The sequence below is a fragment of the Panicum virgatum genome, chromosome 8N, assembly GCF_016808335.1.
Source record: "Panicum virgatum strain AP13 chromosome 8N, P.virgatum_v5, whole genome shotgun sequence".
Lineage (NCBI taxonomy): Eukaryota > Viridiplantae > Streptophyta > Magnoliopsida > Poales > Poaceae > Panicum > Panicum virgatum.
The window spans coordinates 43,563,062-43,584,282 of record NC_053152.1 but is presented as its reverse complement, the minus strand read 5'-3'; the positions used below and the strand labels follow the sequence as shown (position 1 = coordinate 43,584,282).

The following is a 21,221-nucleotide window of genomic DNA, read 5'->3' as shown; positions in this document are numbered from 1 at the left end:
TCTGATTTTGCTTGGACGTTAATCGATATTAGAACGCTTAGTACTTTACTCATAATATGATTTATTTGATAAAGAAAATGTGTGCGTGTGGGAAGGGATAAAATGTGGATTTTCGAAAGATGAGTATGGACGGGATGGACGGCATTTCTGTGTGATTTGCCGATTGGTGTGCTTATGCCTGTGTGGCAGGGCAAAGGAGGGAGTTATCCATCTTGTCGCGTTTAAGGACCGAGTTGGTGTGTCATCTCACCTAACTCCACTATCGTGCAAACCACTCGACCGTTGTATGGGCAACGGCGTAGCATAAATCCCACTAGTTGGTGTGATAGCCATCAGGAGAGCTGAGAGCAACGGGTGACTAAGGAAAAAGGGATAAGCCCAGAGTGACTTATGCCCGGTTGTACCTAAGTGAACGGTCGATGACCCCTTGGTGCATCCCGTGATGGCTAGTCAGGCTTAGCTATGGTGGGTAATGGCTATGTTGGGATCTACACCGACACGACGGTGTTCGAGTTGTGGTATCCTACTTGTGGGTAAAGTTGCACACCTCTGCAGAGTTAAGAATCTATTCGAATAGTCCGGGCCCACGGTATTGGGCGAGTTATGGTGTGGTCACCTAACTAGTGTTTTATTGGGATGGATTAGTGTGAGTTGTTTTGGAATTGTGTCCGGCAGTCGTGCCGTGTGCTACGACGGACGGGGAGTCCGGTAGCAGTTTTAAAACATGAACTTAGTGTTACTGCAAAAACTGATTTCAAAAAGGTTTTTCCGTAAAACAAAACCCCTGCATAAAATGTCGTTTTTCCGCAAATTAAACCGTAACCTTATCCTTGATTTACCTATGCATATTATTCTGTTATAACCCCCCCTCCGTGGGTGTGGTTGGACTTGCTGAGTACGTTTGTACTCACCCCACTCTTACTTTTTACAGAAGAAGACCCAGACTTTGTGCCAGACGACGACGAGTAGGGTTATCGTTCTACACCCAACCTTGCCTGTGGAACCGGCCCTGTCGAGATGCCCCCGCTGTCGCAGTACTCTGAGCCCGTGGTAGACCCTATGTGGTTTGCAGTCTGGTGTTATGTCGTAGCTTGGTTAGTTATTATCATTATCTGTATCGAGTGTCCTCCAAGGTTTGTACGGTTTTGAACCATCTGATGTAATAAATGTGGCATCAGCCTCCTGGGACTGATGTTTTGTATCACATTTAAGTCTTCTCTTATGAGGGGACGCTTCACCACCGAGCTTCTTGTACAGCGAGTAGAGCATAAGATTTACAATGGCCCCCACCATCTATTAGCATGCGAGTCACCGGCTTTCCGTTGATGTGTCCCCTCATATAAAGAGCCTTCAGATGATTGTCTTTCTCACTTGGCTTCTGGAACACAGCTTCACGGGGCCCAAACTGAAGATGAGCCAAATCCTCCTCCGGAACCACGAAGTAATCCAAAGATAAATGCACCACATTGATCTCCATATTGGTGCGCTCTGGAGACGCTTCGTAGTCTACCAACTCTTCGTCTTCTGATGTCGGAGGAACTGCTGGGGCTTCATCAATAGAAGAAACCGAAACGGGCGGCGCCGATTCGGCTGTTGCCTCTATACTGGGCTCGACCAGTCTGACCGATTGGTCAGAGCGGTCTGACTGGTCTGTCTGACCGGTCTGACCGGTCGGCTGCAAGGATCCGACCGGTCTGGCTGGATGATCAGCTATCTTGGCCTTCCAAACCTTGCTCTGAGGGAACATGGGCCTGTATCTGTTGAAGTTCTCATCCCTCTTCTTCTCTTCCTCCTGCTCCTTCTTCTCTTTGTTGCGAAGGCGCTGCAATTTCCTCTTTTGTGTATGAGTTAAACCCGAAGGGCACCACCTAGGCTGATGGTACTTGTCCGCCGCGTTATTGCTGCTACCAGCCTCATGATCATTGGCCATGACCGGCTTTTGCGAAGGAACGTCAACCGATGTATCTATATCCATCGATTTCTTGCCTGTATCCTTTATGGGCACCTTGAACTTCTCTGGGTCGGCCATAGGCTTCTGCTCCCCTTTCTTCTCCTTGACGCGATACTCGAATCTTGGAACAGGAACTTGGCCCGGCCTCTGATGAGATCGGTCTGACCGGTCGGAGGTGACCGGTCTGACCGGTGCAGCCTGCTGCACTGGACCAGATTGGCGTGGTCCCAATCGGTCATGTACTGGTACTCTGGAGCTTTCCCCCTGATAATGTGGAGGATAAGGCATTGGAAAACACTGCATCCATATCCCTTCATGCTCCCACACCGGATTTGTTGCATTTGACGCCGGTGGCATCCATGGCATGGTAGCATACATCTTCTGAGGAGGATACAATGTGACAACATCACCTCTGCGCCTGCTGAACTCCCCCCTCGGGGACGCTGGACGATCCTGGCACGGTGGTGATCGCAGTCTCTTTTTTAGCGGCCGATCGTTTTGAACGGCCTTTGTGTACTTGTTCAACAACTGGTTGAAGGTGGGCTTCTGATTAGTAGCTCTTCCCTGCACCTTCACCTCATTGGTCTTCCAAGTACCCACTTACGGACGTTTTGGCTTGAAAGTCCGGGGACGGTCACCAGGGCGGCCTGACCGGTTGGAGGAACCGGTCTGACCGGTCGGAGATACTGGTCTGACCGGTCGTGCCTGATCAGCAGACCGATTTTCTGGTGGAGAGCTTCCTTGCCCCCCAAGTCTGGGATTTCTGATAATGATCTTCAGAGTATCCTTTCCACCATCAGTCTTCTCCTTGATAACTTCCCGGGCAAGAATTTTGTCACTTGTATTCATCGGTCTCGGATCACCGATGACAACCTGCTTCCCCTTAGCTCCTTCGGCTTGTTCCGGTCGAATGAGCACCTTCGGATTGTTCAATTCCAGTGTATGAACAGGGAAAGGAGCTTTATCAATTTGCATCTCAGAAAGTACTAATCGTCCTTCATTAATGGCCGATTGTACCTGTCGACGAAAAACATTACAATCAGTAGTAGCATGAGATGTAGAGTTATGCCACTTACAATATGCATGCCGTTTAAGTTCGTCGGGAGATGGAATAGCATGTGACAATCGGATGTTACCATTCTTAAGCAATTCGTCAAAAATCCGATCACACTTAAAAACATCAAAAGTAAATTTCAGCTCCTCTTGCCGATTCTTTTGAATCGGTTTGAGAGACGGAACTGAACCGGGTTTGGCCTTCGATGGCCAAACAAATTCAGCAGCATATACTTCTTTATTCTCATCATCCGAACTATCTGAATCACGATCGATAATGTGCGTGTTGGACCGATGAGGCTTGAAAGTATCTTTGGCGTTTTTAAGCTTAAACTCTAAACCCATGATTTTGACTTGCAAGAAATTCACAGTATGATATTCAAAGCCCTCGAGTTTATCTTTCAAATAAGAGCGTAAACCATTAAATGCCAAATCCGCCAAATCTTTTTCGGAAATCGTCAAACTAAAACACTGATTTTTAATTTCTTTAAATCTTTTGAAATAATCCGAAGAAGATTCATCACGTCCTTGCTTAATCGATGTTAAGTCTAACAATTTCGCTTCGGTTTCCCCACTAAAAAAGTGATCATGAAACTTATACTCCAACTAAGCCCAATTGCGAATAGAATTAGGAGCAAACGAGGAAAACCAAGAGAAAGTCGTTCCAGTCAAAGATAAAGAAAATAAATGCACACGCAAAGCATCATTGAAACCGGGTTCTCCTAATTGCAAGACATATTGACTAACGTGTTCCCAAGTTGTACGAGAATCATCACCATTAAATTTAGTAAACTCAGGAATACGCCAACCAACAGGAAAAGGAGTAAAATCAAACTCAGCGGGATAAGGTTTTTGATATAAATGTGTAGTACCCATATCCACCCCAAGCTTACTCTTAATCGCATTGGCCAGATCTTCTTTGAACTTAATAAGATCGGCCTGATAGTGCTGGCTAGTATAAAACTCAGAAAAACGATGTGCATTAGGGTTTCCATGCAACATCGTCTGTGAAGAAGTTGGGATCGGTCCTTGGTTAGGTCCAGATCCTCGTGACCCTCCCGCTACAGTAGTAGTGCGAGGCGGCGTATACAGCGACAACTCATTAGTTCGGCTAGGGGCAGCCGAACCAGAAATTGTCTCGAGAGGCGTCGGCGACGGCACTGATTAACCGGTCTGACCGGTCTGGTAACCGGTCTGACCGGTCGTACCGGTCTGACCGGTCTGTGGGACCGGTCTGACCGGTGCTGTGTGCACGGTCGACGGTGGCGGGGTTTACCCTGAGAACGAGTTCGGCGGCATACCATAGAGTGGTTCAGATGTGAACTCAGGGATAGCCGAACTCGGATCTGATGAGTTAGGATCTGACATGGGTTGTTTACCTTTAAGCGCATCAACATCACTACTCAATTTAATTAGAATATCACCCACAGCGGCTTGTGCAGCAACAATCTTTTGATCCATCATGGATGACATTCTATGAAACATATCAGAGGGAGAGAGGCTTACATTGGAGATCTCTTCAATCTTATCCTTGCTAAGCTTGAGAGACGGCAGTACGAACTCTTCCACTCTCTTGACGAGGCCACCACGATCCTTCTTGAAGCCCTTCAAGAATTGTGCCTTGACGTGCTCCTCCACAAGAAGGTAGGCCTTGCGCTCTTCTTCGGTGAGCTCCTCCATTGTAGCCGTGATGATGTTTTCCTTGTCGATCTCTGAAGAGCCCATCTTCTTCAAGGAGTAGATTAGATCGGTTTTAAAACCAGATTAATCTCTCCCCAGCGGAGTCGCCAAAAAGTGTGTTGACACAGAATCGCGCCAACACACTCGAATGCGCTAGAACGCGCGAACGATCTTCAAAACGATCAACACCCGCGAAACCCTGGGCGAACCGGTCTGACCGGTACCGCCGACCGGTCTGACCGGTGCAGGCAGGGGCTCGCTGGAAACCTAGAACAGCGAGCTCGGGAGGGACCCCGTCGGAGCTCGTGATCGTAGGGTTACTCTGAGGTCGGCAGGCCACTCAGAACGTCTTCAAATGCCGCCGGGACGAAGGAAGAAAGCAATCTAGGGTTGGAAAAGGCTAGGGTTTGAGAGATAAAAGTAATACGATTTTTTGTATTGATTCGATTGGGAATAACCTCAATCGGCCTTAGCCTTTATATTTATAGGCCGGGGAAGACGTACCACTTCACGAGTAGGATTACATGAGGACTCTTTACAAAAACCATAATTCTACTCGGACTGTACAGACCAAACCGGTCTGACCGGTCGGCCCGACCGGTCAGACCGGTCGACCTCAGCAGGTGCCAAATTTGGCTGTCAACAGACTCTCCTCAGAACTGAATCAACCGGCATGACGAAGCCGGAGTAAGGTGAGATCGTCGCAGCCCAAATCTCTCGGATTTATTAGGCGCCTAACCTTGTGTGTCCACGGCAGCACTCGCCGGCGACCACGTTCCACCTTCCACGAAGGCGCGCGCAGCGCCGCTGGTGGAGGGGTCGACTATACAAAAGAACAAAGTTCATGCAACACGGCATGGCTAACTAGGGGGGATTTTGATATTTGGCATCTGTTAACAGCTGATGCCAAAGAGATCGACCGTGGTCCCATGCTGCCTCCGCCTCTAATTAACAAACAGCAAGACGTACGTAAGCACAGGTAACTCTTCTGGCTATCGATTGTTCAATCTTCTCGTTCTATCCATTCGTTTCAAATTATAGATCGTTCTGTCATTTCTAGGCGCAAAAAAGTAAATTATGCATCTAGAGACACCAAAACGATCTATTATTTGAAACGGAGGAAGTAATTCTGATACTCCTTTCCAATGATCACAAGCATAGAACAAGTGCCAAAACTAGGGAGACTATTAAAATATGATCCAATTTTCTTTCACTTGATTCAAAATTATTTCCTCAAATGCGCCTCGCATCTTTTTCAAGATTTCAGAAAATTTTCTCAAAAGCACCATGCATCTTTGTTCAAGATTTCTCGTGCTGGACCAAAAGAGCTGACATAAGTGGTTAAGATGACTTTCATCACAAAAGATATTTGCTTGCCTTGGTCGTATTTTTTCTCTAAATTGTGAAACCAAAATCATCTGTGCCATACTGATGGTAATTTACACCTTACATATACCGTATGTCCGTATGTGATTATATCAATATAGATCTTCCTGCTATTTGCATAAATGAGTGCTTGTGAGCTTGTCTGACAAATTCGCTCACCTCCTGCAGGCATCATTTTCCCCACTGACAAAATTGTTATTCCATAGCTATGTGGTGCACTGTGTAGTTGTTAGTCCCATGGGCTTGGAGACAAAGAGCTATGTCTACGTGTATAGTATATGTATCCTGAGACACAAAGAAGGGATGAAACGATCGAAAATGAATCATTTTATTGGACACGGTACTCGGTCCATTAGGAATTTTCATATTATCCAATTTAACATTTGAGAGTTGCAATCTAGAGATGAAAATTATTAGAAACAACAAGTTTTATGTTTGGGTAGAATTGGAAACGGTCGGAAAGGAAATCAGTTTTGAGAACTTATACTGGCTCCGTCCGGAATTGCCATCACTATTTTCCCAATCCTCTTCATGGTGCCAGAGATGTCCCAGCGATGGCTACGAGGGTGAGCCCTACCTAGTTAGAGCATCCCAGCAAAGTCCCTAATTGAGTCCCTACTCAAAAAGAGTAGGGGATGGAGATGAAAAAACCTGCTAGATAAGGAGGGCCCTACTCCCGTGCACCTCCTCCTTCCTCCCCCACGCACCTCCGGCGGTGATCCCACACACAGGCACGGCTGGCCAGAGTGGCACGCGCACGTGTCGAAGCTCCCGCCCGCACGGCAGGTCGGAGCTCCTGCTCCTTCGCGCCGCCGCGCTGGCCGCCAGCCAAGCCCTTGTCTTGCGGGCCGTCGCACTGGGCACCGCCCGTGCTCCTACTCCGCGGTAGCGGCCAGCTCCCCTCCAAGGAACCCGGGCACGAGCAATGGCCGGCCGGCGGCGGTTCCCGCCTCACCGCGGTCACGTTGGCCGCGCGGGCGTGGATACCGTGACGGCGCAGCAAGGCAGGGCCCAGCTACTTCGACCCCAAGAGGTCATGGTCGTGCTCTGTCAATCGATTCTTCCTGCTCGGCTTCTTCTCTATGTACCTGCGTACACATCATGACGCTATTGGCGTCCCTGTTCTTCCTCGCCGTGGACGCCACTGGCCTCTGAGCGGATGCGCTCCGAGCTCTGGGTCATGATGAGGTTTGTCATGAAACCGGTGGATGCGCGGAGCTGGTGTTCGCACACGCGCGGCACACGGTGGCTCGGCTGCGTCCGGACTCAGAGGAGCACCGTGTGGCACGCTGCTGGACCGCGGGCTGGAGCGTGCCGTGCGCGTCGCACTCCAGGAGCTTGAGTGCATCGTCTGCCTCAGCGGGTTCGATGGCGACGAGACGCTCCGGCCTCGTGCATAGATGTACCCGGCAGCTCCGGCCGCGCCACCGGTGAGGGGCACAGTCGCCACGGCCTTCAGTTCCGGCAAAGGTGCCGCCTTCCACGCTGTCGCGGCCGCTCGATCGAGAGAGAGAAAAGAGAGGAAGCAGATAGTAGAAACAAAAGAAGAAAATAAAAGAAGAAAATAAAAGGAGAAAAAAATATAGTCTATGACGGGTGGGTCCTATTTTTTATGATGAAAGTAGGGGCAGCAAAGTACTCCCTCGGTCCGACAAAGACTGTTCGTTTAAAAAAATTCAGACACACTACTAGTAGTAGAAAATGACTATGTTACCCCTAATTAACTATGACATTTGTGATTGAAGATCGTGTTGTTTATTTGATTTCCTAGATCCTAATAAATGCAAATGTATTGGAACTAGAGAAGTAACATCTCCTTAAATATTTATTGGTTCCATGTCCTTCTCTATGCAATTATTTCTTGGTATTTGATATTGCTTTAATTAGATGGACTTTACTACAATCTAGACGAACAGTCTTTGTGATACAAAATTTGGAGCCTAAATGAACAGTCTTTATGGGACGGAGGGAGTAGGAACTATTATTGGAGTTGAGAGTAAAATTCGAAGTGCCAGAAAGTTGGACAGCCCTACTCAAAAAAGTAGGGGCTTTAAGTTAGGGCTATTACTGAAGTTGCTCTTAATATGGTGAGGTCGGCAAAGGGAGAGTGAGGGGACCATCAGCATAGCAAGGACTCACCATCAGCAGCGAGTGGGAAGAGGCCAGAGCGCGGAGAGGTGCACTGGGTGCCGAGCATGCACACAGAAAGGAGTGTTACATTCTCTGCCTGAGGTTCAGTGGCGAATTCAGAATGGATTATAGGGGGGGCTGATTTCTTCTCCCTCTTCTTTCTTCTCTTTTCTTCTCAAAAATGAGGGTGGCTCAAGGGGGGCTCCATAATTTTTTTGGGTCTAGGAGGGCTGGAGCTCCCTAGACCCAGTGGTGCCTCCGCCCCTAGTTGTGATGGCTGCCTGTGGCCTGCAGTAGTAGCCGGCAGTCTTGGGCGTAGAGGAGAGCTCATGGTTGATGAAGGAGGGGCAGCAGAACTACAATTGGAGGTAATCTCGATTGGACCTGTGCTTGGTGCTTGGTTCTGATTTGGGAGGATAAAGCTAGGAGAGCACCTGTCGTGTAGTGTAACTGTGAGGGAGAAGGAAATTTGTGCAAGCTTCAGATTTGTAGTGGTACGTACAGGTGAGTGCAGAGCACATTGAAAGAATAAGAGAAAGGAGAGCACCAGATTCTAGTTCTACGCAATGGGGGACAAGAAATTGAACAAGTGCTTAGAAAATTGGTGGAATTCGTCACATCAAAAGAAGATGAGGCTCCAATAATTTCAAGCGTATTGTGCTTCACAGTTCACACGGAACCAGTCCAGGAGATTGAGTTGATGCCAAATAACATCAAATTAGAGGCTACAAAAAGATAATTGGCTTGGTCTAGAAGGGCACTATGGCTGTTGAAAGCGAAAATGCTTGAAAGCTTTGTAAACAGAAAATCATCCGGGCTAGAAAGTAAGTCAAGCTCTGAATAGAGCACATAACTCCTTGGTAGCTGCATGTGCGTTAAGCTCCTTCCTTGCTAGTACCTTGATACAATTATAAGTGCAGGTGAGATATGGAAAGGCAATGTGTTTTTGATGGTGGAAATATAAGACCACCTCCATGATCTCAAACAAAGGGAGCGATATGTGCCAAAGTGTTGCTGAGTTGGAAAGTTTATGGGCTGATGTTGATTATCTTGAACCCATAGAGTTGCCACATTCCAAGAGTTGGCTTGGGTGAAGAAGTGGATAGAAGAGAAAAAAAAAAAGTTTATTCAACCTCTGAGAGGATGAAACCCAGAGTTTAATGCATTTGTAGTTAAAATATTTTTGGTGATTACCAACATATATCCCCTCTAACTCAAATATTGATCAAATATAGAGGATACCTCTCTCAGCCCTATCCATTGTGTAAGATGCTACAATACTGGCTATTGAAAACACAAAATATATCCACTGTGTGGCTATTAAAAATATAAAATGTGTTTTGGTGACGGAGATATAGAATATATAAGGCGCTTATCTTAATCATAAATGCATTTGACATGTGTCTATGTTTTTCTTTAATTACTTGGTTTGCTTATTCACGGGCATTAATTCCTTCATACTCCCTCTGTTCCAAATTATAAGTCATTCCAAGAATCTTGGAGAGTCAAAATTTTCCAAATTTGACCAAATTTATACAACAAGATAATAACATTTACGATACCAATTAAGTATCATTAGATTTTTTGTTAGTTATATTTTTATAGTATACTTATTTGATGTCATAAATCTTTGTGTGTTTTCTCTATAATTTTGGTCAAACTTTGAAATGGTTTAACTCTCCAAGATTCTTGGAATGACTTATAATTTGGAATAGAGGGAGTATTTGATTACACGCTATTTGCTGAATTTTCATGTTATTTACAAACTTCCGACTGCTGATGGGATGGAAAGGATGCTGCAAAAGAATGAAAACTTGCAAGCGGAGCTTGATTCAGCTTTTGGAGGAGTTGGATCATATGATGTTAGTAACAGGTAATGTAACACCCACATTTGAAATGATCTTGGTTAGAAATAATAAAATTCATGTGAGTATTTGGTCCCCTGTTGTCAAATTATCTAGGTTAGGAGTGATAGAAATCTTATGAATAGATCCAGCTCTTCTATCATTTGCTCGGTCTAAAACCCAAAAATTGCTGGGCCAAACACCTCCTCTCCCCCTAATGGTTTTTTTAAAGCAACCTCCCCCAAAAATCTTATGATTTTGGTGTTTTTAGTCGCAGTGGAAAAACAAAAGCCATCTGCATCCTGAAAAATTACTGCATCATCGAAGAGGCCCCAAAACCACGCCGTCTTCATTCCCCTCGCAATCTCGATTTCGCCGACGACGCCAACCGCCTCCGCCTCCGCCCTCGGGTTCCCTCTGCAACCGCAACATGGCGAAGCGCGACCGGGCTGCCCGCGGCGACCGCGGCGCGCAAAGGGAGGCTGCCCGCGGCGCGCGGAGGGAGGCTGCCGGCGGCGACCGCGGGCGGAATCCGTGGCCCCAGAGGGGCTGCTGCGGGGGGAGGCCAAGTACCAGGAAGAGCGGGGAATGGCGGAGGTCGACTCGAGCATGGTGCGGCAGCAGGCGGCGGCCAGCGCGGCGGCGCACCACACCCTCGCAGGCCTGCGGACATCGCCTTGGTATATACCTAACCCTAAATCCTCGAATCCCCTTGCTGTTCTCGGTTTGGTGTTGAGCTGTTGGTTTACATGTGCGTTATTGGAGCACAAAAGACTTTGCCTCCATTGTTCGATCAACACAGCTTCGGAAGAACCATATAGATATGAATCTCACTGTCTGATGTAGTAGTAGCAACATGTTGTGCTCTGTTATTGGATATAGATATCTATCTGCAATTGATGCTAGGAACTAGAAATTGGAGATCATATAGATATGAATCTCACTGTCTGATGTAGTAGTAGCAACATGTTGTGCTCTGTTACTGGATATAGATATCTATCTGCAATTGATGCTAGGAACTAGAAATTGGAGATGGACTATGCTCTGAGGAAGAAGTAACTGGGGTAAATTGACTTGAGATAAAAAAAAAATACAGTGAGGAAGCTGCTAGAGGTAGAAAATGATGTTGACAATGTTTTCTGTCTGATTCCCTGAACCATTGAGGATTGGTCCCTTATGTAGCGTGTCCTCAAAATGGTTCCCGACAATAAAAATTTTACCGCCTTACATGATCCATGTCAAAATAGTTACAAATGTCAGAAAAAAATCTGCATTCGGCTTTAAGCAACAGACTCATAAATGATGCTTCTCATCTGTTTCTACAATTCTTCCTTCCATGGTAATTGTCATAAACAAAGATGCTGTCCAAAGCTTCTGCACATACTGTACAAATATATCAACTAGTGAGGGGTCAATGCTTTTATTGAATACAGGGTAATGACAACAAGAAAATGTGGTTGGATGGCAATAGGAACAGAGACGTTCATGAACAAAAGGTAAGATGTCCTTCCTTTCTTTCTCAACTTGTTGCAAAGGCCATGGCATGCAAGAACTTACTTTTTAAATCCGTGATTGTTTTTGCTAGACTGTTCTGACAGGAAGCCCTTTCCGATCTGAGAATACTCCAACGAAAGTCAACAACAAAGACTCCAACAAATAATAGATGAGCTTCGGGAGTTGAAGAATCTGTTGTCCGGTCAATCTACATGGGAAGCGAGTGAAGAATCTCTGAAACAATATCATGAGTTGCTTGGTGAATTCGAGAAGATAAAGAAGGAAATCAAATCTGCTCAAGGGATGGCCATCCCACTGCCCAAGGACGTCGGAAAGAAGCCTAAGTTGAAGGTGTCCCTGTTCAAGTAGTAGAGAGTAGCCATCCCAATGCTCAAGGACGAAGTATTTGCAGTACCAAATAGAATGTAGGCAGGATCAGTCGAAGTATTTGCTATACCCTAAAGATGAAATGGTGCAGCATATGACTTCATTTTGTTTGACTGAAAGTTAGAATAGTGCATCTGATGACTGCCCTGTTCTAGCAGCAGTGTCTGGCTGTTTCTACGTGTGGAAAATAAAGTACAGCCATAAGCAGATTAGCTTTATGCACAATTCACAGATTGAGGCCCATAGTTTTTGGAGATAGTGTACGAAGCAAACTTGTCATGATATGCTCTCAGGTTAGTTTTTACCTTAAAGTTTAAGTCTTAACTGTTGTTCTTATAACAAGCTGTGACTTTAGTTCATAAAGCTGGAACACTTGTTGAAATTAGTAAAGAACTCAAAAAAGTTGCTTCTCTTGAAATATGGTTGATAAAGTGTTCCGTTATATGTAATCATATTTCATGAACTGCTAAGAATTAATTGTTAGTTTTTCCTTATTGTGTGGTGAAATAGTGATTTCTGTAGACTGAATACAGGGCACATTTTTGCGGATATTGGTATAGGTTTTCATGTGGAATTTACTTGGCAAGAACGTATGTGGTATATATCTGAAAGAGGCATGGTTAGTTAGTAAGTCAATTCTGATGTTTGAATGTCTCAGTATTATCTTCCATGCAGCATTCTGTTATATTAAATGAGTTATCCAAAAGGATCATTTGGAAACACCGTAATGCATGTGTCTTTGATGGACTAGCTCCCTGCCTCCAAGTTGCTTTGCAAGCCTATAAGGATGAATTGTAGCTTTGGATAGCTGCAGGAGCTAAGGGGCTCAAGGCCCTGCGTGTACAACAGATAGAGTGAAGACGCCATTAGGGTGTTTTGGTCAGGTCCTACCTCTCTAATTTTTTTTTCTGTAAATCTTTTAGGATTCTTGCTCAACCGTCACCCATTCTGGCCCAAGGTGGGTGATCGGTGATGTAAATTGGCCACTCTCTTCTTCTTAATACAAAGATGCGCAGCTCTCCTGCGTGTTCGAGAAAAAAAATTTATACTTTCTGTTCAATACGGTGTTTAGACAGGGCGAAAATCATATAACCTGTTAATTTAGCTAGTAGGAAATGAAGATATATTAGCTCCAAAGGAAAAGAAGAAAAAAAGATGCTGACGCAACTTTTAGCTCAAGCGTTTCAATGGCTGTAAATCTTGTTAAGAGTTTATGATGTAGGACATTTAGTTTTCTTGGAACATTGCTTGCATATTACAGAGCTGGTCATGACATGCTACTGGCGTGCCTGACATTCAATTTTATACACACATGAAGGAATTTGGTGAAGATCGCGTTTCTTAGGATTCTTCTAAACACTTGAATTGTTGCATGTTGCAGGCAAGCAGATAAGCGCACACTTGTCGTCGCACGGCTATAATAACAGTCGATCGAGTTGGTACGGACACAGTATTATAGTGGCATCCTTGAACTGCTGCAGGTGTCGCCTGGGAGGACCTAGGAACATCAGGTAGAATTTGTAGTTAATTCCGCACTGGCTGCCGTTATAAAAGTTGCTAATTCAGCCCCTGGAAAAGTTGTGGCGCCATCCATGCCGATATGCCACATTGCCGTCACTTGATAGAGAGACAAAATGTCCCTTTTGCCCTTCCCGTCGGAGCAACCCAACCCATCCTCGTTGCTCGGACGGTAGCGGTGCTGTTAGCTGCCGTCGCCGGCTCCAGCCTCCCTGCTCGTCACACTCGCGCTCGCCGGCGTGGGTGACGCCGCCGCGCACCTGGTCACCTGGACGACGGGTAGGGTCGCGCAGCTCGCTCCTTGATTGGCGGCTCCTGTTCATGTGGATTTCAGGCGGCGAGGGAAGGGGACGGGAGCAGTTCGAGGCCACTGGCCGGGAGGGGGTACTAGAGGGAAGGGGCGCGGAGCGGCAGTAGCCGGCCGGATGGGGAGGGCACTTGCACTGACATTTGTTGGCTTGGAGACAAGCCTGAACTCTGATGCTGCTGTACAAGTCGGTACCAATCGCATCGCTGCAGTGACTTCAACATCAACCCTTCATTCTGCATCGGATGGCTTTAGTGCTTCGTCTACTATTCAATTTAGTCTTTACAGCAGTTTTACCTTTCTAGCCAATTGGCTAAGAGTGCTTTGTATTAGTTGAGAACCTTGTCCAGTTAATAACCGAGCCAAAAGATAGGCTCTGGTTGGGCACTGTTGGGATCATGATGGGCAAGAACTAAACAATAGCTAGGACTAGAATAGCTGATTTTGTAATGGGTACTGTTGGGATCATGATGGGCACTGTTGGAATTGGAATAAGAATAAAGCTTGTTTTTTTTTGTAGAAAGCTAGAAACTATCCAACACCTCTTTGTTGAATGTCATTATGCAAAATTTCTGTAGCGCGCAATTCATCTTTTGTTAGGTATAACACCACCGGTAAATATTGAACATTTGTTAAATAACTGGTCTAAGCAGGGAGGGCACAAGCACAACATATTGTTATTAACAGGAGCCACAGCTATATTTATCAAAAATGATACTGTGTTTAATAATTGTAGACCAAAAATATTTGCAGGTGCTTTTCCGGGGGGGGGGGGCACATTGGTTCCGGTCATGTGCTCGGTTGCAGTGCATTAATGACCAAAAGGAGCGGGTAGTCGAAGCATGCCAGATTCTAGAGTCTTTAGTTTTGCATTTCTTCGCCTCCCATGGACAACCCTTCATTTTGCGTATTGGTTTTTAATTTTAAACACAATATGGTTGAAACTCGATTGATAGTTGCGGACAAATACCTCTTTCTGGAGGGGTTTGAAGCCGAAAGTTTTTCCATTATCTAAAAAAATAGTTGTAGCTCGTCGTTTCTGTGGCGGTGCTTGGTGAAGGCTGCTCATCTCGACTTGTAATAATCTGTACTTCAGTTATCTAGTTCTTTTGGATTTGCCCAAATCCTGCATCTTCTCTTTGGTTTTGATCTTTTCCTGGTCGTATATGTCCTCAACACAAGCCAACGCGTTGTCCCGCACGGGCGAGAGCTACCCGAAGCTGCAGGAGTGGGTGCAGTGCAGACCAAGGGCCATGTCGAGATGGACGACGACTGGGTTAAGAAAGTCGAAGCCACGGTTACGAGACTCAGGAAGAAGATGAAGACGGTGAAAGCAACTAGAATGATGACGATGAGTTTTACTTATTAGGCTCCGTTTGAATCACCTAGGATTAAATTAAATTAAAGTTTAAGACTAAACTTTTACTCTATTAAACTTTAGTCCAAACAGAGCCTTGGATCGGGCGCGTACAAGAAATCCGAAGATTTCCGTTTGACCTGCCTCGTGCTCGATGCCGGAGATATACGCCACACGCCGTGGTAAATAAAAATTCAATCAAATACATATTATTTCTACTAATCAAAGAAACAGTGAATTTTTTTTGCTTTTGATGAATTGAAATAGAAATTCAATTAAATGTGCATACTCAAAACTAGAATTGCAACAGTGAATTTCTTTGGCTTTTGAATTTTTGACTACCCACTTAATCAATACTATACTAGGCCCACCGTGCCTCTTGTTGGCTAGGTTCATAAGCTACAATTGAAACACAAAATAAAATAGTTTGACTAGGATTTACCTGCACGAAAGGATTGACCCATTGAGCCATTGTGAATACACCAAATTGAGAAAAAATATATATAAAAAGGAGCCCCGCACGAGAGGTGGGGTTCCTCCGTCACCATCCTCATCATCTCCAAATTGGAAAGCGTGCACGAAAAATCATGTAAAAGTCTTTGGGCGTGTTTAGTTGGTGAAAATTTTTGGATTTTGGAATTGTAGCACTTTCGTTGTTATTTGATAATTAATGTCCAATTATGAACTAATTAGGTTTAAAAGATTCGTCTCATCATTTACAGCTAAACTGTGCAATTAGTTATTTTTTAAATTATATTTAATACTCCATACATACTTCCAAAAATTAGATATAACAGAGAATCTTGAAAATTTTTGGAACTAAAAGCCCACACCGCTCTATCCCTTTCCCCCTCACCGCAACGAACGTGAAAAGCTAGCACGCACCAGGACCGTACCCACCCACCTGTACTATCAATGACATGTGGGTCAGGGATAAGCGAAACGTGAGCGGCCCCACATGTCATAAAGGCAGGAAGCTGTTCGGCGACCGAGCCTTATCTCCACATCACCATCCATGCGCCGACGCGTCACCTCCATATCCCCTCGTCGTTGCCTCCACCGTCCTAAGCAACAGAAAAATAAAAATCCCTGAATCACCCTTACACAAGTACATATTTGTAACAAGCATCGCCACAGGTACTGAAAAAGAAATAAAGAATCAATAGCCAAACGCCACGAGAGGGCTTAACCGGAATAACGTAAATTTTAGAGGGACCAATCCGTGATATGCGCATGGAGAACCCATACCCATTACATTATTAATGGTAAACCCCCCTTCACCGTAACGGCAACCCCTTCCTCCGCTTTCCCTTCGCGCGCACGCCTCCTCCGCGATTTCGTCGAGCACCCCCCGCGCCGCGCCGCGCCATGCCGCCGCCCGCCGGCGCGTCCCGCTCCGGCGCCGGCTCCGAAGAACCCGAGTCCCCGGCGGCGCGCCGCCTCCGCCGCCTCTCCCTGCACCTCCTCCACCTCGAGCCCTCCCCCGCCCCGGCCGATCAGGCGGCGGGCCCGGCGCTGGCCCCCGCGGCGTGCGCGGGGCGGGCGCGGCGCGTCGAGGGCGGCGCGGACGTGGCGGCGGCGCTGGCGGCGTACCTGCGGGGCCGGCACCGCGCGGCGCAGCTGCGGCTGTTCGACTTCCTCCGCGCGCGCCCGGACCTGCAGACGCCCGTGGAGCTCGCCACGGCCGCGCACCGGGAGCTCTGCTTCCGCCAGCTGCGCGCGCTGGTGCGGGACGCCGGGGTGCGCCCGCTCACGCTCATGGCCACCGACCCCGCCGAGTACTTCGCCGTCATGGAGGCCGCCGGCGGCGCCGACATCTCCCTCGGCGTCAAGCTGGGCGTCCAGTACAGGTGGGTGCTCTGCTCGCGCGATCCTGGGTCCTGGCTGCTTGCTACCGTAATTAATGAGCCTGCTGCCACTGGATGGCGATGCTTCAACAATCCACATGTTTCATATGGTTTGATGGTGGAGTTAGACAGATATCCATTGGTGCTAGCTGTTAGTTAAGCAGAGACGCAGATAATTACTTTTTGCTAGCTGATGATAATTACAGACAAAAAATTCTTACTGGACTTGTCAATTCGTTGTGAAATTTTGGTCTGGAGGACTTTACCTCGCTGCTTTGAAGAAAGCTGTAAATTCAAGTAGGCAGTTCATCATAACATGACCGATCATAGACTGTACACTGGCATATGGTAGTGGTACATAGTGCCAGGGTACTTCATTTGTGGGTCAATTGAAGCGATCCAGCTGTGTGTACAAATATCTAGTTACTTTTTCTTTATAGAGTGCACATGCAGTTGGTTGTCACATTCACAAGGATTCTAAGGATGGTTACTACTATGAAAGTGGAGTTGTGCATATCAATATCTAAATTTAACTACTCTGTGTTGATGCCTACTCGCATCAGTGCAAATAGTTTTCTGCAAAAGGGTTTCTGAAAACGAAGTTTTGTCTTGTCCTTTTCATTCCTTCTCCCCTTTTTTTTCTGTAAAGTACTTTGGTTGTACATGGGCTTTCAGTTTCCTCCTTGTAACCCGTTTAGTTACCAAAAAATTTTGGCACCTTTTCCAACACTAATTATGAGTATTAAACATAGATTAATTATAAAACTAATTACACGGACGGACGGAAAATCGCGAGTCGAATCTATTAAGCCTAATTAATCCGTCATTAGAGGTTGTTTACTGTAGCATGACATTGTCTAATCATTGCATAATTAGGTTCATTAGATTCGTCTCGCGATTTCACCCGGGGGTTATGGAATAGGTTTTGTCAGGCTATCCACATTTAATACTCCTAATTAGTGGTCAAACGCTCAAAGTTACTATAATGTGTGAAAAAATTTGGAAACTAAATGGGACCTTACAGGTGAGTTCTGTTTAGCTGCAATTTTCGAATGCGGGCCTGCTTCATTGATACCCATAAAGAGAGCATTCATTACTCATGAACATGATGCTTTGTTCAGTACTGCGCATTCAAAAGCTTGTTTTTTGGAAATCTTTCTGATGGATCGGCCACGGCCTATTTAATTGGCCTGATGGATGATAGCATGCCAAATAGTTGCTGTGGGTTCACAATAAATATGGATACGTTTTATCTAACTCATTTATTCTTGTTCATTTTTGGTGGTTAACCCAGGCCAGCTACAAACTCTGCAGCCATTTATTGTTAGTTGCACATCTTAACATACTTGAATTCATTCAAAATACCCTGTAGATTTATTTTGTTGCAGCTATATAGTTTGGTAGTCTTTTCAGAACATTAGCAGAATCTGCTCCAGTTATTTACCGCTTTTATTTACTAGCTACTTCCATCTCTTTGTAACGCACTAATTGGTCTGCTTGTTGATGCAGCCTCTGGGGAGGTTCTGTCATAAATTTAGGAACCAAAAAGCACAGAGATAAGTTCTTTGATGGAATTGACAATTTGGATTACCCAGGCTGTTTTGCAATGACAGAACTGCATCATGGTTAGGTTCTCCACTAATCAATGTTGTCTCTTTTCTTTTGTTGTTTTTCGTTTTATGAATATGCAGCCCAGCTACAGGGCCTCAGTACTGTTGTGTACGTTTTTTCTTTATTTGAATGGTGTGCAGTAGTGCTTGAACCCAGCACCTAAAACACAGTTACCTATTCCAAAGCTCTCTGTCACCATATTCCTCTTACATTATTTATCTTTTCACTTAAACAGGATCGAATGTCCAAGCCCTACAGACTACTGCTACATTTGATACTGTTACTGATGAGTTCATCATTAACACCCCCAATGATGGGGCTATTAAGTGGTGGATTGGCAATGCTGCAGTTCATGGAAAATTTGCTACTGTCTTTGCAAGGTTAATTTTGCCCCTTCAAGGAAAAGGAGGAGAACCTGCTGATATGGGCATTCACGCATTCATTGTCCCCATACGGGACCTTGAAACTCATGCTGTTCTTCCTGGAATCGAGATCAATGACTGTGGGCACAAGATAGGCCTGAATGGTGTAGACAATGGTGCACTGAGATTCCGCTCAGTTAGGATACCCAGAGATAATCTTCTGAACCGGTTTGGTGATGTCTCACGAGACGGAAAATACACAAGCAGTCTCCCCACAATTAACAAAAGATTTGCAGCAACCCTTGGGGAGCTTGTTGGTGGACGAGTCGGTATTGCATACTGTTCTGTTGGTGTGCTCAAAGTTGCAGTAACAATTGCCGTGAGGTATGCTCTTCTGCGCCACCAATTTGGTCCACCTAAGCAGCCCGAAATCAGTGTGTTGGACTATCAGTCTCACCAGCACAAACTAATGCCCATGTTAGCATCTTCATATGCGTTTCACTTTGCCACAGTCCAATTGGTGGATAAGTATTCAGAAATGAAGAAATCCAACGATGAGGATCTTATTGCTGACGTGCATGTTCTTTCATCTGGATTGAAAGCTTATATAACTTCATATACAGCGAAGTCTATAAGCATATGCAGAGAAGCATGTGGTGGCCATGGTTATGCTGCTGTAAATCGTTTTGGAGCACTGCGCAATGACCATGATATATTCCAAACATTTGAGGGGGACAACACAGTTCTTCTGCAGCAGGTACTGATCAGCATATCCTTTACAAAGCCAGCTGATGGCCTATTTTCAGACTTGACAATATTTGAGGGGGCAGGTTTTCTCATATAATCTGTGTTCAGAGGAAGTTTGGATCAGTTTCTAAAAATGCTATGAAGTTATTTTTCCTTCAATGATGTGCTTCTTCCCATGCTCTTGTAGGTTGCTGGAGATCTCTTGAAGCAATATCAGGAGAAATTTAAGGGAGGTACACTCTCAGTTACCTGGAATTACTTGAGAGACTCCATGGGTACCTACCTATCCCAGCCTAATCCTGTCACTGCCCGATGGGAAGGGGAAGATCATCTGCGGGATCCTAATTTCCAGCTGGATGCCTTCAGAGTGAGTCCATTATTCATAGTTTCTGAGAGCTCTCTCAAACTTCCTGTACTGATTAGACAAACTTTCTCCTCAGTATCGGACATCTCGGTTGCTGCATAGTGTTGCTGCTCGACTTCAGAAACACAGCAAGACGCTTGGCGGTTTTGGCGCATGGAACAGATGTTTGAATCATCTCCTCACACTTGCAGAGTCACACATTGAGTCTGTGATCCTTGCAAACTTCATTGAATCAGTAAAAAGGTAAAATTCTAATATTGCATTTGTCCTGATTTCATTTTTCACACCCAGCTTTGGTTCTGTTTCTTTATGCGTGAGTGGTAGAATTCTTTCTCGAACCATCAAGAATACTGTAGCTGAGAGTACTTAGTCATTTATATAATTATATGATGCTGATATAGATATCCTTGACTCCTGCTACCTTGTTGCTGTTTTGTTTTACCACAACAAATTAATTAGTCTCAACCTGTGCTATCTAAGTCTGCTCATCACTCAGATGCCTTTCATACCTCTTTTCAAACCTCTGCCAATTTATTCTAACCACAATTGATAACGAACGCTTATGCAGTTGCCCTGATGAAAAAACACGGGAGGTCCTAAAGCTTGTGTGTGACCTTTACGCGCTCGATAGGATCTGGAAAGACATTGGAACATACCGGAATGTAGACTATGTTGCCCCAAACAAAGCAAAGGTTTGTGCTTGTCACTCTCATGCAGCAATTTCAGTTCTAAATTCACGCTGGAACTGGAAGGTCAGAATCTGACAGCAGTATTCCCTTGTATGTATGCAGGCTATTCACAAGTTGACAGACTACCTTAGCTACCAAGTGAGGCTCGTGGCAAAAGAACTCGTCGACGCATTTGATCTTCCAGATCTCATCATTCGTGCCCCAATTGGCATGCAATCAGAGGCTTATGCACAGTATACTCAATATGTTGGCTTCTAAACGGTATAAATATTAACATAGCTGGGATAAGTTCATATATGCACCAAGTTGCAATGAAGTGTATAGATGGGAAAATAAGTTTATCCGTGCTCATATAAATAACTGTAAAGCCGGGCCTTCTGTGAATAAACTATCAGATTGCTTTTTCGGCACAATTGTTTTCATGGACAGTATTGTTACTCGGAAGAAAAATCAGTCTAAGACATGAATGGTACAGCCTTGATGTCTGCTTAGTT

General features: G+C 45.4%; 2 protein-coding genes across 6 annotated transcripts in view; both read left to right on the top strand.

The window, feature by feature from the left end:
• The window catches only part of LOC120684603 (circumsporozoite protein-like), a 30,555-nt gene extending 16,667 nt beyond the window's left edge, over nucleotides 1-13,888 (top strand). The window contains exons 2-7 of one of the 5 annotated variants that reach the window (XM_039966466.1): nucleotides 5,330-5,376; nucleotides 5,585-5,663; nucleotides 9,993-10,073; nucleotides 10,316-10,724; nucleotides 11,478-11,540; nucleotides 11,630-12,207. In XM_039966466.1, the coding sequence (XP_039822400.1) occupies nucleotides 5,614-5,663; nucleotides 9,993-10,073; nucleotides 10,316-10,724; nucleotides 11,478-11,540; nucleotides 11,630-11,704 (678 nt within the window). In that variant the 5' untranslated portion in view covers nucleotides 5,330-5,376; nucleotides 5,585-5,613 and the 3' untranslated portion in view covers nucleotides 11,705-12,207. Of the gene's footprint in view, nucleotides 1-5,329; nucleotides 5,377-5,441; nucleotides 5,664-9,992; nucleotides 10,074-10,315; nucleotides 10,725-11,477; nucleotides 11,541-11,629; nucleotides 12,219-13,306 lie in introns of those variants that run through there. The other 4 variants (XM_039966465.1, XR_005679366.1, XR_005679367.1 and 1 more) reach the window with 4 other exon arrangements.
• A 2,525-nt stretch (nucleotides 13,889-16,413) lies between these two features.
• Nucleotides 16,414-21,201, top strand: LOC120684567 (acyl-coenzyme A oxidase 2, peroxisomal-like). The gene is made up of 7 exons (XM_039966422.1): nucleotides 16,414-16,957; nucleotides 18,464-18,579; nucleotides 18,801-19,684; nucleotides 19,862-20,041; nucleotides 20,115-20,281; nucleotides 20,607-20,730; nucleotides 20,830-21,201. The coding sequence occupies exons 1-7, from the start codon at nucleotides 16,476-16,478 to the stop codon at nucleotides 20,983-20,985; spliced, it is 2,109 nt and encodes a 702-aa protein (XP_039822356.1). The 5' UTR covers nucleotides 16,414-16,475; the 3' UTR covers nucleotides 20,986-21,201.
• Nucleotides 21,202-21,221: the final 20 nt, after the last annotated feature.

Coding starts and splice junctions, on each gene's coding strand:
- LOC120684567 (XM_039966422.1), top strand. CDS start 16,476: ATGCCGCCGCCCGCCGGCGCGTCCCGCTCCGGCGCCGGCTCCGAAGAA. Junction 18,580..18,800: donor AATGACAGAACTGCATCATG/GTTAGGTTCTCC, acceptor TCACTTAAACAG/GATCGAATGTCCAAGCCCTA. Junction 20,042..20,114: donor TCCAGCTGGATGCCTTCAGA/GTGAGTCCATTA, acceptor CTTTCTCCTCAG/TATCGGACATCTCGGTTGCT.